General features: G+C 38.5%; 1 protein-coding gene across 1 annotated transcript in view; it reads right to left on the bottom strand.

The window, feature by feature from the left end:
* ADGB (androglobin) overlaps positions 1-17,815 on the bottom strand; it is a 91,872-nt gene extending 74,057 nt beyond the window's left edge. Inside the window, exons 1-5 of the mRNA XM_058170072.1 lie at positions 17,663-17,815; positions 7,881-8,058; positions 4,826-4,918; positions 4,169-4,240; positions 1,280-1,498 (exon numbers count right to left, since the gene is read on the bottom strand). Of these exons, the coding sequence (XP_058026055.1) occupies positions 1,280-1,498; positions 4,169-4,240; positions 4,826-4,918; positions 7,881-8,058; positions 17,663-17,736 (636 nt within the window). The 5' untranslated portion in view covers positions 17,737-17,815. The remainder of the gene's footprint in view (positions 1-1,279; positions 1,499-4,168; positions 4,241-4,825; positions 4,919-7,880; positions 8,059-17,662) is intronic.
* Positions 17,816-19,968: the final 2,153 nt, after the last annotated feature.

Consider the following 19,968-nt stretch of genomic DNA (forward strand, 5'->3'; position numbering starts at 1 on the left):
TTTGACAATTGCACTTTCTACTTAGCCTCTCTCTATATTTCTAGGCAATAAGATCCTTTTTTACAATAACATTATTTTCACAAATATGTCTCAATGGCAAGAAATCTGTATTCACTATATTCAGGCATTGCCACATGCTAAACAAGCTTTTCTCAACCAAGGTTCCAGAGAAGAGATCATGATTAAAGAAAACATAACTAGCATTTTTTGAACATTGTTGATGTTTATAGTGGTGGAAACTTTTACGCCCCAGGACTCAGGTGGCCTGCTCTTTTGCTATTGTTCTATACCTTATAAAACATGCATTGTGTGAGAATTGAATTATATTGTGAAAAATATATTAACTGTATATAACATAACATAACATAACATAACATTTGTTATAATATAATATATAATCATTGTTTATGAAGGGGGGGGGGTTTCCCTAAGACTGAAAATTATTTCAATGGTTTCTCCAGGACAAAAAAAGATTGAGAAATGGTATGTTACACAGTTGATATTTCCCTAAGCCAAATGTAGTACAATAAAATCGTATAAGAAAAATAATTGTTAAAACATTTAAGAGGGGCTAAAATAAGGAGGCTGTATATGGGGAAGGCTATTTCAAGAGACTCTATGATTATAATGAATATATCTGTGATGCTTTTTCCCTATTGAATGTGCTACAACTATCTTTCTGATTACAGGGATGTGTGATAACAGACTACTGGACTACTCATTATTTCTTGAAATATTTAAATGTGTATGGCTCTGATGCATTCTAGCAAACACTGTGAAGTAGGGGTGTGCAAAACATTCAGAAGGAAAGAATACTTCCTGCCTTTTCAAACCCACAAGGCAGCTGTGCCATGCATTTGAGGTGCACTTTTGAATGCATGTATTTAAGGTTTACTGTAATCTGATCAAAGTTAAACAATCATACCTAAAATATACAGTATATCTAGACTTTGATGTTTTTATTCATTCTGGATTATATGAATGTGTAATTACACAAAGACGTTGTGCGTTTTTTTCAGCTCTTATGCAATAAAAGATACTCGGTAAGATATACAATAATAATTAAACAGTAGTGTGATTTCTTAATAGCAGTCACTACTCCCGATTGTTCCTTTTCTATGGGTGGTTAAATGAGCAATAAAATTCATTTAACAAACTGTAGAAAAAAATATTATAATAAACTAGAAGAAGTATATTATAATAAACTTGAAAAAGTATATTATAATAAACTTGAAAAAGTATATTATAATATATAATATACAGATAGATGATCACTTACCATCCAGAAGAGTTTTACCACATATTTTCCATAGCTATTATATAATGGCATATGACCTTTGATTGCTTTGCATAATGAGTAGATATGTTCCCATGGCTTCCACAATACGGGAGGTACTGGAGGTACTTCATTAGCATTAGTTTTAGCTTCAACACTTAAAGCAGTTGTATTTTGCAACTTCCAAACTGCATATATTTCACTTATTATCCATCTCATCAACTGAAGCAAGATGTGGAGGGGATATAGGGAAAATAAGAGAAGTTAGCTGAGCTCTGGCATTCAAATTCTTTCCATCAATAAATGAAAGTGGACTAAACATTCTGATACAATCTATAGGTATCTACAATATAGGTATATGGTGTCTACCCTCAGTGGTGGGATTCAACCGGTGTAACAACTGGTTCGCTGAGCGCATGCTTTGCGAGTGCACAGTGCAGCTCTAAACAGCTCTAAAAATTACCGTCTACTGCAGCCCCAGTGAGTAAAACAGCTGACGTATGGTAATCCACTCTGCCTGTTCTATCCCCCTCGCCTCACTCCGAGTGATGGCTTAATTAGCTGGCACTATCAGCCCTGGCAGCAAACTAGCGAGCGTCTGCCAAGTGTCTCTGTTATATCCCTTGATGCTGATGAGTCAACAAACAGTACTTCAGCTCTAGTCAAGCAGTTGATTTGCCTGCTATGAAGAGGCATAGCAGCCCTTGCTGCTTTTATATCCTATGGGGTGTGGCTCCATGACTCAGCACTTCCTAGGCCTGCCCCACCCCTGTTTCTGTTGTTCCTGCCTCTCCTGCCTACGAAACCTAGGGTCCAGCCAGGCCTGATTGGCATCAGCTGGGTCTGGTGGCGTGGCCTGGGGGTGGAAAGAGTCAGGGGATGGAGGCCTCGTTATCTCCTCCACCTGGCCTGCCTCTGGCTCCTGGAGCTGAGCCAGGGAAGCTGGTGCTCCCAAGGTAAGTCCTGATGGCCCTTCCCCCTCACTTTCCGAGTCACTTTCTGGCAGGGGGCCCAGCTCAGGGGGCGCAGACACAACACTGCCGCACCTATCAGCTGGGCTTCAAACAAAGGAAATATAAGTCGGTATAGCGGGATTCGCTCTCAACTGATCATCGGAGCTACTGGTTCACTCAAACAGGTCCGAACCGGCTGAATCCCACCCCTATTTACACTGTATCTACACTATATAGATACACCTCCTCTTCATGACATATTTTCCTTGTTACCATCTGGGAGGAGACTTCACGGTACCCAAAGCAGAACATCTAGATTCAGTCATAGTTTTGTTCCATATAGCATCAACCTTGTGAACGCTCACGCTTCCTCTTTCCTCTATGTATTCAAAATGGACAGTGATCAATACCTATATGTACACACATATATGGATGTAGGTATATGTGTGTGTATGTATATGTATATAGCATGTGTATATGTATGTTATGAATATGTATGGGAAGTTATATATACTTTTTTTTGAAAGCAAGCAATAGAATTTCATTTTTAATATGTGCCAATGGTTACTCCACAGTAAAAAATGACAATAAAGCTTATGTTATCTATCTTATATTCCTGCAATATTGCTGATCTGGATGGCTGTTATAGTTATGTAAAGCTATGTATCTAGACTGCAAATGTTGGAACCTCACAGAAAAATGGCCCTGAGAAGTAAAAAATATACAGGGTTCCACTTACCCTCTGATGCCTAAACTTGGGGAATAACAATAAATGAAAATCAAATCCTGGAACTTGTTAATCAACTATTTAAACAAATCAGAGTTACCTAATTTTTGGACACTAATGAAAATTGTAGTTTCCTTAAAATTGGAATAATAATCCCTATATGGAAGAGAAGAAGGTATTATAACTCATACAGGCTGAATGAAAACCATAGCTTTAAACATAATGTTCACTGAGTTTCATAACAAGCAGCTCTGATATACAGTATAAAGTGTTTAGATAATTATATTCATTTCTAGTTCCTAGTAAGGTTACCTCAATAGAAATCATATCACACATTTTCAATTTAGTGTTGAAGTATTGATTTTAAGGGGTGTTTGTGAGCTGTAGTTACACATAAATATGTACATTTTCTTCTTTATGACTGTGATCTTAAATGAGTTGTGCTTATATTGTAATTAAGTTGTCAAGTGTGGATTACAGATATAGCATAAGAAAGAAACTCCATTGAGTAATTTGGTTTTTATCCAAACATCCAGAGTAGGTAGATTTGACTATGTTTGGTTATGTCATTTTGACATGTCTTATGCAGAGTCTGATTTGCTTTATTATTTGCCCAATACTTTTGAAATTTTGAAAGATTTCCAACTAAGAATGAATGTATATGAATGAAGTTTCTATCTGCAAAAGCCTGCAAAACTATGAATCCGGTAGTTTGCTTAAAAATATGAAATTAACAAAACGCTAGAACATCCCTATTCTAAACCCTGGTTCAATTTTCTAATGAAAACATAATATTTTAATTAAATAGCTCTATACTGACTTTTCATAAACTTATACTAAGTATGCCATCACATACAATTAATGAAAGTTGCCCAATTGAAGAGATGGAAAGCATTTAAAATAAATAAATAAATAAATAAATAAATGAATGAATGAATGAATGAATGAATGAATGAATGAATGAATGAATGAATGAATGAATGTTCATTTATACTATTTTCAAGTAATAAACCAGCATTTTGCTGCCTGGTCTGGGGTCTAATCCCATCTTTATCTCTCTCTGCATAGTGGCACTTTAGTAAATCAGTTTACTGTGTCACATGACAGGTTTTGATATTTCTTGTTTTTTCAGATCAAAGTCACCTTTATACTTTTGTAACAACAAATATTTCAATGTATGTTATTTCTTATAAAGGATGGTTATTTCCATACCTCACTGCCCATTAAATGTTCATTTGGTGAAAAAAGATCAAACCAATTTTCATTTTTTACTACTACAGGAACCTAAAAGTAATAAGAAAGTTAATTATTCTATTAACATATACATAAATTATTAATATTAGAATGAAAATCCATATATTTCATGGCTCAAAATTATATATCAAAGTATATCTCAAAAGACTTTTACACTGATTAAGAAAGTACGTTGAGCAACATATACTTTGTTAGTAATAAATCAGGTATCCAGAATACTGTTAATATGAAATGGTCAAAAACGTATGAAGGGGTAATAATGCCTTCCATGATGACATACAGTATTCTGTTTTTCTCCTTATTTGTATATTTGAGAAAAACTTGAAAACCCTTCAAAATCTCTGAACAAAGATGACCATGGAACAACTATAAAAACTACTGGATGAATAAAAATTCAAAATTCTTGAAATCTGATTTTCACAATTCTGGAGCTCAATACGAGCTTTTAAATTATAAGAAATACATTTCACATTTCTAATAATCATTGGTTTTGCAATAAAGGATACTCCAATTCTTTTTTGCATATTATTGTGCATTATCCAAGTTAAAATATAAGCTTTTTAAAAAAAGAAAATCAAAATTTTAAATAGATAACAGAAATTAGGTGCATCTTACCTTATTGGTTAAAATTTCTTGAGGCCTTTTCCAAAAACTCACTTTCAGTGAAGAGGGAAGTTCGAGTTTTCCTTCTGGATCTTCAAAGACATGCTGCGTGCGACATTAATTGAAAGAAAAATTAGTTGAATTCTTATTTAGTTATATCTAGACCACACTAATTGAATTTAGTGGAACTTTGATGTTACCTGTTCAGTTTAGTCTGACTATTAATTTAATGAATTAATGGTTAATCTGAGTTAATCTAAGTATTATTATATTTAAAGCAAATCCTAATAGCTGACTCTTTATTGCAGAATTGGTAAAATTTCTATGACATTAAGTAAATTTTTGGAACCTGGATTTTAATGCTTACTGATTTTATTATATTTATTTATTTTATTTATTTATTATTCAAATTTTTATACCGCCCTATCTCCCGAAGGACTCAGGGCGGTTTACAGCCTTATAAAAACATAAAAAACATAAGAATAAATACAAGTTAAAACAACATTTTAAAAAACTTATTACATTAGGCCAAATTTAAAAATATCGATTAAAATAGTACAAAACCCCATTTAAAACTAATTTTTAAAAACTAAACCCTAGGCCAGCCCCGCACAAATAAATAGATGTTGTTTTAAGCTCGCGGCAGAAGGTTCGAAGGTCAGGAAGTTGGCGCAGTCCTGGGGGGAGCTCGTTCAAGAGGGTGGGAGCCCCCACAGAGAAAGCCCTTCCCCTGGGTGTCGCCAGTCGGCACTGCCTGGCGGACGGCACCCTAAGGAGTCCCTCTTTGTGGGAGCGTACGGGTCGGTGGGAGGCAGTCGGTGGCAGCAGGCGGTCCCGTAGATAACCCGGCCCTATGCCATGGAGCGCTTTAAAGATGGTAACCAAAACCTTGAAGCGCACCCGGAAGGCCACAGGTAGCCAGTGCAGTCTGCGCAGGAGAGGTGTCACATGGGAGCCACGAGGGGCTCCCTCTATTACCCGCACAGCTGCATTCTGAACCAACTGAAGCCTCCGGATGCTCTTCAAGGGGAGCCCCATGTAGAGAGCATTGCAGTAATCCAAGCGAGATGTGACGAGCGCATGAGTGACTGTGCATAGGGCACCTCGGTCTAGGAAGGGGCGCAACTGGCGAACCAGGCGAACCTGGTAAAAAGCTCTCCTGGAGACGGCCGTCAAATGATCTTCAAAAGACAGCCGTCCATCCAGGAGGACGCCCAAGTTGCGCACCCTTTCCATTGGGGCCAATAACTCGCCCCCAACAGTCAGCTGCGGCTGCAACCGACTGTACCGGGGTGCCGGCATCCACAGCCACTCCGTCTTGGAGGGATTGAGTTTGAGCCTGTTTCTCCCCATCCAGACCCGTACGGCTTCTAGGCACCGGGACAGCACTTCGATAGCTTCATTGGGGTGGCCCGGGGTGGAAAAGTACAGCTGAGTATCATCAGCGTACAGATGGTACCTCACCCCAAAGCCACTGATGATCTCACCCAGTGGCTTCATATAGATGTTGAACAGGAGGGGCAAGAGAATCGACCCCTGAGGCACCCCACAAGTGAGGTGCCTCGGGGACGACCTCTGCCCCCCCGTCAACACCGTCTGCGACCGATCGGAGAGATAGGAGGAGAACCACCGATAGATGGTGCCTCCCACTCTCAATCCCTCCAACCGGTGCAGCAGGATATCATGGTCGATGGTATCAAAAGCCGCTGAGAGGTCTAATAGGACCAGGGCAGAGGAAAAACCCCTATCCCTGGCCCTCCAGAAATCATCAACCAACGCAACCAAAGCCGTCTCCGTGCTATAACCGGGCCGAAAGCCGGACTGGAACAGGTCCAGATAGACAGTTTCCTACAGGTATCGGGGTAATTGACATGCCACCACACTCTCTACAACCTTCGCCACAAAGCGAAGGTTGGAGACTGAACGATAATTTCCTAAAATTATTTTAATACAAAGCACAAACAACATTTTTTAATTATAGTCCAGAGATATTCTAAATAATGAGAAGTCGACATCAGAAATTTTAAATCTTAAATTTATTGTAGAGAGTCTACACTTAGTCTTTTGTAATGCTGGTAAGCTGTTTGGTTTTCCTCATATCTAAATCTTGCTGAAGAGTGTTTCTCACCATTATCACTTGACAACTCTATTGCAAAGGGCAAGGAAGCCATTGACAGAGATATTTCAAGGTTGCAACTCTACCAGTCTAGCAAGCTTCACAGGGAGAAACTCAACCATAATGCTAAAAAAAGCAACAGAGAGTCCAAAGGAGCATTCTGCTGTTCTTCACTCACTGCTTATTCACTTATAGAACAAAAAATTGCCCCTGATCAAATTCCAAATTCTCTCCTCAAATCTTAGGAGCAGATTCAGGTCTGCTTGTCAAACGATGACACACTGAAACTAGTGCTGCAATCCAAATATATGAACAATGACATAATGGTCATAAAATACACATATGCACAGGCAAAGGTCCACATCACATCGGTCAAGTCAAGTCATTGTTGCCAGCCAACATGTGGAAAACGTAGAGTTACCACAAGTCTTCTCTCCCCATCTCTTGCAATCATCAAACTGAAAATAAAAGGCAGAAACATCGTTCCCCAATGATATGCTCTCCCCCCATGAGTTATCATGAAACTGAGTATTTTTATAACTCAGACACCAGCTAGTTCAACTAGCCAGCAAACAGATCATTGGTGATTTAAGCAAGGAGTCTCCAACCTTGGCAACTTTAAGCCTGGTGGACTTCAACTCCCAGAATCTTTGCTGGCTGGGGAATTCTGGGAGTTGAAGTCCGCCAGGCTTAAAGTTGTCAAGATTGGAGACCCCTGATTTAAGCACTTTGATTTCAGCACTGAACACAGTGATTAAAATATCAAAATAAACATAAACAAATAAACAATCCCCCCCAACAATTCTTCTCATGTATCACGTATGAGATGCAAACTTTCTAGATTAGCGCCCAATTAAATTTCAAAGTTCAACAGGTAAGAAAAATGCAATAAGAATAAATTTCTATATATAAAGGAATTAGGAAAAAAAGATAAATTTATAGGAAACGTACCAGAATAGGGCTTCTTCCAGATTTATCTTTTTCCTTTCCACCTTTTCCAGCATCCCACTTTTCTACATTGATGTCTGCTTCACTCCATTCTGGCCAGATAGGAAATCTTCCTTTCTTTGACTCAGGTGAAGTACCTTGAGGATTTACAGTAGAAGGTGATCCCGAAAGAAGCCATGTGCTGAAATATAATATGAAAAGTTTACTATATTTTGCTAAAGTATTTTATTTATATGTGACAAATATTTTCACATTTGTTTTCAATTTTTAAGATGCTCCTAAGTCTAAATAGTTGCTAAGTACAAATATAACTAACCAGAAAAATGAGAATATTGCTAATTTATAATTCACTTCAGCAATCTGCCATATTGGATGATGGACAAAAGAAAAGTGCTTCCTAAAATCATGCAGTTATACAGGTAGCCCTCGACTTACAACTGCTTATTTAGTGACTGGTCAAAGTTACAATGGCATTGAAAACAGAGGCTTGTGACTTTACAACCGTTGCAGCATCTCCATATGATGCTATGATCTCTGTTGATCATAGTCACATGATCAATATTCAGAAGCTTGGCAACTGACTCACGCTTACGACCGTTCCAGTGACCCAGGGTAATGTGATCAACTTTTGCAACCTTTGGGCAAGCAAAAGCAATGGGGAAGCCAGATTCTCTTAACAACAACAACAATTACTTACTTAACAACTGCAATGTGTCATTTAACAACTGTGGCAAGAGAGGTCATAAAATGGGGCAAAACTCACTTAACAAATGTTTCACTTAGCAACATAAATTTGGGGCTGCATTGTGGTTGTAAGTTGAAGACTACCTGTATTGTGTTTTGTTATTAGGCTGAGAATTCTGGTATCATTTAATTTATCCATGAGAAAGCCCCCTCCCCAATTAATCAGTAAAGGCTGACTGTAAAGGAAGCAGTATTTACAGAGACATTGGCGTAGAAAATCAAACTGAGTTGCACTAACAAGAAGTTGTTCACTGCAAATGTGAAGCAAAAAATAATTCTGAGTTTCAATTTTATGAAAGCAGCAGAGTAGCCTACGGTTGTATAAAAATTAAGTCTGCATCATTGCATTCTCAGATTAAAGTACAATATTTTTGGAGTCATAAATTAGCTTACTCTTTGTCAAAATAATGAGTAGATTTTGTAACATCCTATATGCACACACATTTATTAAGATTTTAAAAAAAGCTAATGTATCAAACAGTTCTGATATTTTTCTCTCTCCAAATGACATTGCTTATCCTTATGAAATATATAATTGGCACTCCCAGCCTATTATTCTAACTCATAACATAACATAACATCAGAGTTGGAAGGGACCTTGGAGGCCTTCTAGTCCAACCCCCTGCCCAGGCAGGAAACCCTATACCATCTCAGTCAGATGGTTATCCAACATTTTCTTAAAAATTTCCAGTGTTGGAGCATTCACAACTTCTGAAGGCAAGTCGTTCCACTTATTAATTGTTCTAACTGTCAGGAAATTTCTCCTTAGTTCTAAGTTGCTTCTTTCTTTGACCAGTTTCCACCCATTGCTTCTTGTTCTACCCTCAGGTGCTTTGGTGAACAGCCTGACTCCCTCTTCTTTGTGGCAGCCCCTAAGATATTGGAACACAGCTATCATGTCTCCCCTAGTCCTTCTTTTTGTTAAACTAGACATACCCAGTTCCTGCAACCGTTCTTCATATGTTTTATCCTCCAGTCCATATCATCTTTGTTGCTCTTCTCTGCACTCTTTCTAGAGTCTCAACATCTTTTTTACATCGTGGCGACCAAAACTGGATGCAATATTCCAAGTGTGGCCTTACCAAGGCATTATAAAGTGGCACTAACACTTCACGTGATCTTGATTCTATCCTCTGTTTATGCAGCCCAGAACTGTGTTGGCTTTTTAACAGCTGCTGCACACTGCTGGCTCATATCTAAATGGTTATCCACTAGGACTCCAAGATCCCTCTCACAGGTACTACTATTGAGCAAGGTACCACATATACGGTACTGGTGCATTTTGTTTTTGGCCTAAATGTAGAACCTTACTTTTTCACTGTTGAATTTCATTTTGTTAGATAGCCCAATGTTCAAGTCTGTCAAGATCTTTCTGTAACTTGAGCCTATCTTCTGGAGTGTTGGCTATTCCTGCCAGCTTGGTGTCATCTGCAAATTTGATGAGTTCCCCATCTATCCCTCGTCCAAGTCATTGATGAAGATGTTGAAGAGTACTGGGCCTAAAACAGAGCCTTGGGGTACTCCACTGCATACTTCCTCCATGTGGATGTAGTTCCGTTGAGGACTACACGTTGAGTGCGGTTGGTCAGCCAATTACGAATCCATCTGGTGGTGGTGCTGTCTAACCCACATTTTCTACTTTATCTAGTAGTAGGTTATGGTCTACTTTATCAAATGCTTTACTGAAGTCCAAGTAAATTATATCGACAGCATTCCTCTGGTCTACTAATTTTGTCATTTTGTCAAAGAATGCGATAAGATTAGTCTGGCATGATCTGTTTTGACAAACCCATGTTGGCTTTTGGTTATTACTTTGTTTGCTTCTAGGTGTTCGGTGATTCGTTGCTTGATTATCTTTTCCAGAATCTTCCCGGTATTGAGGTCAGACTGATAGGTCTGTAGTTTCCTGGATCTGTTTTTTCCTTTTTGAAGATGGGAACTACATCAGCTCTTTTCCAGTCCTCTGGCAGCTCCCTGTGCTCCAGGATCTTTGAAAGATTTAGTTCAGTGGTTCTGAGATCACGTCTGCCAGTTCCTTCAGAACCTTGGGGTGTAATCCATCCGGTCCTGGTGATTTGAACTCGTCTAGGGTAGACAGGTGTTCACTTACCATTTTCTTCCCTATTTTAACTTGTGTTTCTAATCTGTTTTTGTAGTGCTGTTTTTGATAGGTTGGATTGTTTTTCCTTTTGTGTAAAGACAGATGCAAAATATGAGTTAAGTAGATCTGCTTTCTCCTGTTGCTTGTCATCTTCTTGCCACTTTCTCCCAGCAATGGGCCAATTGTTTCCTTGACTTTTTCTTGTTTTTAACATGTTGGAAGAAGCTTTTTGTTATTTTTACTTTTGTCGCTAGCCTTTGTTCATTGTGAGCCTTAGCTTTCCTCACTTCATCTTTACAGGCTCGGGCTATTTGCTGATATTCTGCCTTAGTTATTTGCCCTCTTTCCACTGTTTATATTTGTCCTTTTTGTCTTTCAATTTGTCAGATAGTTCTTTATGCATCCATGCTGGTTTCTTTTGAGATCTACTATTTTTCTTCTTCATTGGTATTGTGTTAGACTGTGCTTTTATAATCTCACTTTTCAAAATTTCCCAAGCTTCTTGAGTTGTTTTCCCCCTGAGGATTCTCATCCATTGAATCCTTCTCAAGCTCTCTCTAAGTTTATTGAAATTAGCTCTCTTAAAGTCCAAGACTCTAGTTTGACTTTGTTCTACTACTTGTATTTGCTTAATGTTGAATTCCAATATTGCGTGGTCACTTGCCCCAAGGTTCCTGTAGCTTCAACACCTTCTATCATTTCATCTCTGTTAGTGAGAATTAAGTCCAATATGGCTGATCCTTGTCGCCTTCTCTATTTTTTGGGAAACAAAGTTGTCTGCTAGGTTTGTTAGGAACCTGTTGGATCTTCCACTTGGTGCAGAGTTTGTTTCCCAGTTGATGTCAGGGTAGTTAAAATCCCCCATTACTACTGTGATGTGCTTCCTACATACCTTAGTTAGCTGACTAGCAAAAAGTTCATCTACTTCCTCTGTTTGGTTGGGTGGCCTATAGTATAGACCTATGGCAATATCGTTTTTCACCCCTTTTATATTGACCCAAATACATTCAAGATTATTTTCATCATTGTTGTGCTCTATTTCTGTAGAGATGTAGTTATTTCTTATATATAGTGCAACTCCACCTCCTCTTTTATTTGGTCTATTTCTTTTAAATAATGTATATCCCTCTAGCTGTATGTTCCATTTGTCAGTTTCATCCCACCAAGTTTCCGTAATGGCAACAATATCATATCTACCCTCATTTACTTGGATTTCTAATTCACCCTGTTTATTCCTCATACTCTGTGCATTGGTGTATAGACATTTGAGTCCATTTGGATTGATCTTGTGTTTACTATCTACATAACCTGTGTTGACTGCCCCTACTTTCTTGCCACCTGTTGGTTTAGTGCACATGGTACGGCACTCACTGTTAAATGCTTGGTTTTGCTTGATAGCATGGTTGATAGTCTTACCCATACAGACATCTATGTTACATGCACTGATAACCCTTTTAGTTTTCGATTGCTGGGGACAGAAATTTTCTATATCAGTTAATTCTCTCTCGATTTTCTAGGCACAAATTTCAAATGGACACAACGACAGCATAGTTTTTATTACTTCAATTTGATTGATGTTGATAATATATATTATTTGGATAGCAAAAATAATGGTAGCGAAACCTTTTCAATTCTTTGTCCTTTTAGTAATAGGCTTTGCTAAAAGAGATAGAAATGGGGACTTTTAAATGAAGAGGAATCACTTATAATATATCAAATGAGAGAATGAAAAAAATGTCAACACGTGACATGCAACGTAACAAAATGTATATATAAAGCTTTATTGCATTTTAATTTTGTAGGAAAACATGACTATTTTGTTCAAGACAAACATGACTATTTTGTCATAAGTAAACACATATTGGACAAAACAACAGTGTTTCCATTTGATCAAATCCAGGCATCAAAATATATATTACATACCTATTTTGTATTTTTTGAATTAGCTTAGCATGAATTTTAAAAATGAATAATCTGAACTTGTCTATGATATAAAAGGGTCAAGGTTTTTGAATTTTGCATTTGAAATGGGCCCAGTGAGAATCAAGGCCCTCAGCACTTAATATTAAAGGGAGGCAAACGGCTGTTTACTGCCAATGAAGCTTTCCTCCAAGTGCAATAGTAAGTGTAAAAGATTTAATAGCCCATCTCCATCCAGATTGCAATCCCAATCTGAACATCAGTTTTGATTTTTAAGAAGGTCATGCTAAAACAAACCATATGACAAATAAATCTAATTTTGTACTAAAAGCCATGCTATTTTTAAATTAGGAAAAACACAATTTATGTTTTTAAATGGACTTCCCAATGTAAGATGGGTATATGAATGACACTGCGTGCCAAAATGATCACTTGTGATATTTTCTAAACTGAAGCTTTATGCAATGCTTATACTCACCCTCGATGTTAAAAAGTAATGTGTGTGTGTAGATCAGTGGTGGGTTTCAAAAAATTTTACTACCGGTTCTGTGGGTGTGGCTTGGTGAGCGTGGCATGGCTTGGTGGGCGTGGCAGGGGAAGGATACTGTAAAATCCTCATTTTGTCCTGATCAGCTGGAACTCGGGAGGCAGATAATAGATGGGGGCGGGGCCAGTCAGAGGTGGTATTTACTGGTTCTATGAACTACTCAAAATTTCCGCTACCAGTTCTCCAGAACTGGTCAGAACCTGCTGAAACCCAGATTCAGATATATAGATATATATTTGATTTTAAATGTGAAATGCCAAGCAGGAGTTTAATTCACATACCAACTATCAAAGGCTATAGCCATAATTAAACACAAGAAAAGGATCTATTGCTTCCATCCTTGTTCTTCTTGGTAGTTTTTGATACCTTTGAAGGTGGTATCTTTTGGGGCTGACTTAAGGAGTTGGGGGTGGGTGGCACAGTTCTGTGCTGGTTTACCTCCTTCCTCTGAGGCTGGACCCAATTGGTGTCAATAGGGAGCAAGAGGTCAGTTCATGATTCCTATTTTATAGGATGCTGCAGGGCATGGTGTTTTCTCTGCTCTTTTTTTAACATCTACGTGAAACTGCCAGGTAAGATCATAGTCACCATGGCATGAGGTATCACCAGTATGCTGATGATATCCAGTTATATATCTTCATCCCAGGTGAGTAAGTGATGTTGTGGACATTCTTTCGTGGTCCCTGGAGGCTGTGGAGCCTGGATGGGCAAGAATAGGCTTCAACTGAAGCCTGGTATGATGGGGTGGCTGTGGATGGGCCCCTCTGCATCTGGACGTTTATCATCTTTGGTCTTAGATGGGGTTGTATACCCCAGACAAATAATCTGGAAGTCCTCCTGGATCATGGCTCCTGCTCAAAAAGCAGGAAGCAGTTGTTGCTAGGAGGACCTTTGCTCAGCATCATATTGTGCACCAGTTAGGAATAGAGAAGCTCTCTGTTCAGTTTGTCATGCCCTGATCATTTCCTGTTTGGACTACTGCAATGTGCTCTACATGGGGCTACCTTGAAAAGTATCCGGATGCTTCATCTGGTACAGAATAAGGCCATGGAGGCAATTTTGGGTTCCCAAAGAATGGGAACTGTAATACTGCTGCTGCTCAAGCTGCATTGGGTGCCAGTTTGCTTCCAAGTCCACTTCAAGGTTTTAGTTATGACTTTTAAAAGCCATATGTGGTAGGGGGGTAGGTTATCCATGGAATCATCTTAGCTCTATCACATCGCCCAGGCCCACCTGATCGGGCAGGGGAGATATGCTGAAGACCCCATCAGCCAAAGAATTCTGAGTTCAATCAGTTTATTCAGCTTTTCCTGCGGTTGCCCCAGCAGAGTTTTTTTTTTTAATTTTTATTTAGTTTTTATTTTAAAACTAGCTAATCTCCAGCCATTCTGGAATCTAAAGCAACACATCTCTAATATTCGGCTTTTTCTGCTTTCTGGCATTTTTAGATAATGAAAGAAAGATCACAAACATGATTGATACATACTCTGTTTAAATGAACTCCAAATTCATTTTTTAAAAAACCTACAACTGGCAAATGATTGCTGTCATTAAAAAATCAGAAATTCAAAATATATGTATAATAGCTGTGATTATCTACCAAAGACAAAAAAAAAGTTTACAGTAATAGTGGGGGACATGAAAGGAGCCTCCCTGAAGGTTGCATTATTTTTGGTAATCAGGCATCCCCTGGACCTGGGCAACAGTGTTGTCATTGGCAAATCCTTTCAATCAAGAAGCCCCCTTTGGTTAGCTTAGCTTCTGACACAAATACAGATAGTAATACTTAGAACCTACCTCTAAAAATTGTTATTTTTTCTGATTTTCTAAACACTTATTTCCACCCCCAAAGTTAACCTAAGAATGAATGCAGAAAGTCTATCATACTTGCATTATATAATTGCTGTGAAAAGTAGGTTAATGGTTTAAAAACTGTAAGTCATTCTGATCTTGCAAGATAATCCATTATTTTGATGTCAAATTTGTCTGGATAGTGGGAAAGGAATATTATCATACTATCCAATAGTTGAATCTCCTATAATGTTTTGATTATGAATGGACAAAGATGACTGTGGTAACAGTGCAATTTATTATTGAATAAAATCTGTGGTGTTAAGGAGGGCTAAATATGTTTCTTTTTATTTCTGGATGAGGCTTCTTCCTCTCTCTTAGAGCAGGCTTTGATGCTGAGGCAGCATGGCATGGGGCTGCTCAGAAATCTATTTTTTTTCTTGTATTTTAACTAACATTGTCATGAAGATAAATATTTTTTTGTGTTTTAAGTGAAAAGATGAGCTCACACCTTTCCTTAATTTTTCAAGCATGTTTATCCTTTTAAAAGATTTTGGACACTTTAAAGGTCATGGCAATATCCAGAGAAGAACAAAGTAGATAAAAGATTGAAAGGAAAAGGATGATTTGAAAGTGATAGTGGCTATAGAAGGCACACACAGCAGAATGTCAGCAGGGAAAAAGTATGATCTTTATCATCTCCTTTTTTGATCAGAATTCTGCCAAACAGCTTCCTAAGTTGGTTTAGCAAGCTAACCCCCTGTGGTTTTATATTCAATTTTGCTATCTTTCACTTAGATTAGGAAAGAATGACAGCACTGTTCTAACTGCCAGATGCAGATGCAATCTTCACACCCATTTTAAACAAGTTGCGCACCACCTCCTAAGCAAACTTCTTTCATTCTGATCCATTAATACCATTAAAACCACCTTTCTCTTAATTTCATGGGCAATTAGTTTATTTACTTCTCTTTTATTTCATGCTAATTCATGTTTCCACAACAATACTTTCTTATATGTTAGCTCTTATTTATTTATTTAGACAACTTGTATGGGCACCTCTCTAATGTCGAAAAACTGGGTGGCTAACATTCATCCATACACAGAAAAATATAGTAACACCTTTCCAAGCAAAACAAAAATTAGAATTAAAAGAATTGTTTACTAGCTGAGCATCATATAGCAAACTCTCAGCAAAATCCACACCTATATTGGGCCCATCCTTCATCCCTGTCCAGTGCAGCAAGAAAGGCAGGGTTTCACAGCCTTCTGGAAGTAAAAGAGGGGTACCATGGGCCCTCATCTCAGGGGACAGCCTGTTCTATATTTTGAGTTAATTATTCAATTCATAACAAATGAACTCTGAAGATGTTAGATCAAGAGCCAGTTTTATTTGGAGTGAAAACAACCCACTTTAGTCTGCTGAGGCCAGATATTGAACTAAGCTTTATCTTTCCTCAGATCAATACTTTACTGCATACCAGTAAAGAGAATATTTGTAGCTCAAGGCTGAAATGAGGAGGCATTGGTGCTCTTTAAGCTTGCTTGTTTTCTTGCAGATGTTTCATTACCCAGACTAGGTAACATCATCACTAGTACTGATGATTTTACCTAGTTCGGGTAATGAAACGTCTGCAAGAAATGAAAGCCAGCTCAGAGAGCATCAAGGATCTCTCATTTTAGGGGGTCTCTACAAATACTGCCTGTTTTCCCATTTCTATCTCACAGATGCTGCAGAATAGATACTGCAGAAAATGGGCAGAAATGGCTTCTGCCATCACTAGGAGCCAGTTTCGTACAGTGGCTAAGGTGAGTGTTCTCTCAGCCCTACCTATGTTACAGGGTGGTTGTTGTTGTTGTGGGAAAAGTAGGAAGCAGATGTATTAGGTATGGCTTGCAGCTTTGAGTTATAGAATAGAATAGAATAGAATTTTTTATTGGCCAAGTGTGATTCAACACACAAGGAATTTGTCTTTGTGTACATTAAAGAAAAGATACCTTCATCAAGGTACAACATTTATATACAAAAAAGGGTGAAATAAACATTTAGTAATGTTTTATTGTTTCTGTTCTGGCTTCATAAGTAAATAATAAAAAGGGGGAGCAGCAGTAGCAGAATCTACCCCAGTGTCCATGCTGCACACAACCACCCCAAAGTAAGGATCTTTAAAGAAGCTGCAGTGTGTGTCATTTATTCTATCTTTTCTCTAAGAAGACCAAGGCAACATAACATGGTTTGTTTATACTATCCCAATCGATGTAGAGTCCGGGCACTTTGATAATTTAAAACAATCTAAACCAGGGGTCTCCAACCTTGGCCACTTTAAGACTTGTGGACTTCAACTCCCAGAATTCCTCAGCCAGCAAAGCTGGGAGTTGAAGTCCACAAGTCTTAAAGTGGCCATGGTTGGGGACCCTTGATCTAAATTTAAGCCAAGGTTAATATAATATAAACTTCAGACATCCTTGTCGTTCTTATCATTCAGCACGATCGAGGGTAACTGACAACCCGCTTTATTTGAAAGGGAGGAGCAACCGGAGGTCTCCCCAAGAACTGGGGTGGGTGGGTCGAGATTCCCGCTCTCTAGGATTGACACACTGCCTCGTCTCGCCCGCGGAAAGCGGGGCGGAGAGGACTGAAGAAGGGGAGAAAGCTCCTCCAGCGAAAAGGGCAGGTCTTACTCTTTCGTGGGCAGATTTGACTGGAGAACATTGTTGGATTTCACCCCCTCCTTCTTTTTGCCGAATTTCGACATGGCTCGACGATCGTCCGAGATCCTCTCCCGGTGATGCCTCAGCGTCTGCTTGGTTGCTAAGAGACGCCCGCGGTCTTGTGCCCTACACCGGAAGAAAGAAAAAAGATCCGAAACGCCTTCCGGTAGGTAGAGCTACACAGATAGATTCGCTCTCTGCCTGTCTCTCAAATTAGCACAAACGAACAATTAAAATAATCCCATTTAACTTTGAGTATCTAATAACTCCCCTTTCCCCCTCTCTCTTAACACAAGCGAACAATTAAAACAATCCCATTTAATTTTGGGTATCTTTGTCCATCTAACAACCCTTCCCCACCTCTAAATTAACACAAACTAACCCATTAAAATAATCCTATTTAATTTTGGGTCTCTTTGTCCACCTAACAACCCCCTCCCCCGAATTAACACAAACGAGCAATTAAAATAATGCCATTTAATTTTGGGTATCTAACAACTCTCCTCCCTTCCTCCTCCCTCCTCTCTCCCTTAACCCAAAGGAACAATCAAAATAATCCCATTTAATTTTGGGTATCTTTGTCCATCTAACAACCCCCCCCCCGAATTAACACAAACGAACAATTAAAATAATCCAATTTACTATCTACTATTGACTTCACCCCATTCCTAGGAGGTCGGTAAGGGGAGTGCATAACAGCACCAGCGTGCCTACCGTTCCTGTCCTAATGTTCCGTTTGATTGTATCCAATTTCAAATAGTTATTACATACTTCTACTCTTATATGTACTTATATATCGTATAGTTATTTCATGCTTATGCTTATATATACTGTTGTGACAAATAAATAAATAAAAAACTTTGGATAACTTTGTCTGTCTAACAACCCCTCTCCCGCCCTCTCTCATCCCAGCTCTTTCGCTCTCGTTCGCTCTGAGACAGACAGACCGACAGAGACTAGCAAACTCTCGGGACCGCAACTTTGTCCCAAGGAGCTGAAAAACGTCACAGAAGATAGGCATTGGCAATGAGGTTTTGGTTTGAATGCCAGTGGCGAAAAGAAATGACAAGAAAACCACCCTAGCTGGACACGTCCACAAAGTTAGCCGAAGTAGAACCCGTTGGGACCTGAAGCCGAGTGGGTTGCTCTGCACTGCCGCCGCTTCCAAAGCGAAGCAGAGAGCTTTGAAGCGAATAGTGACCAAGATGGAATGATATCGCATTAGATAACTAACTAACTAATTAAGGGGCTTCACCGAGGGATGAAAATGCAGATGTGTGTTTGTAAATAGAGTGCAATAAGTCTGAGTTTTTGTTTGTTTTTTTTGCAGCCACCTGGTTGAATGAGGTTTAATCCCATAAGGGTACTTTTTAGGCATGCTTTTGTAGGAGGCATTGTGCTGTTTTTAAGGGTTTTTCACATTATCATTAAATTTAGGATTATGTCCACCGTATGTGAAATACATGATTTTGCTTCTGAATAGTCATGACCATAAGAAGTTATTCAGAAACTGAGCCCTAATACGTGATTTGATGCCTAGGAAAGATTCAGCATGCAGTAGGAAATAGAATGTAGAAAATTCAGCTAGGGTAGAGAAAATTCAACTATTCCCATTGTATTTTTTTTCTATTCACACATCTATGTAATTTAGAGGAAAAAAATCTTTTTAATAGCAAGCCACTTATAAGTCATATAAATTTTTGAGCATCACCAAGTATAACTTTGGTACAATCTATACAAACATTTGTAACTCAAACTGAACTCCATGGGCCTTTCTTCTGAGTAGACAAGTGGAGATGTGTGCTGTTAAAATGTAAGTGGAGTCAGATGAACAAAGGAAAAATGGATAAATTGGTTTTGTATCTATGAGAGGACCAATAATCAGAAAGCAAATTCTTTACAGAAAAACAGCTATTCCTACATGGAGAATTAATCCAGATGATGTGCAAAGCCCTGACATATGTTCACATGTATATTGGGATTTTTTTTTTTACATCTTGTCAGAATAGAAATTCTGAAAAACCGCCACATTAAGCACCAAGTGATAAATCTGAAAATTGTGGCTGTATGATTTGTTAAGTTTCTATTCTGTCTTTTATCCAAAAATTCAAGATGTCTTGCATGGGAATCTCCATTTATTTCTTCCTCACAACAATCCCTATTAACAATTGGTTTTATTAATAGAAAATGACTGAAACAAAGACATGCAGTGAATTCTATTGAGGATAAATTTAAACTTAGCCTCCCCACTCCAGTTTCCTATTACTCTATTGCTA

Source organism: Ahaetulla prasina, chromosome 1 (genome assembly GCF_028640845.1).
Source record: "Ahaetulla prasina isolate Xishuangbanna chromosome 1, ASM2864084v1, whole genome shotgun sequence".
Taxonomy (NCBI): domain Eukaryota; kingdom Metazoa; phylum Chordata; class Lepidosauria; order Squamata; family Colubridae; genus Ahaetulla; species Ahaetulla prasina.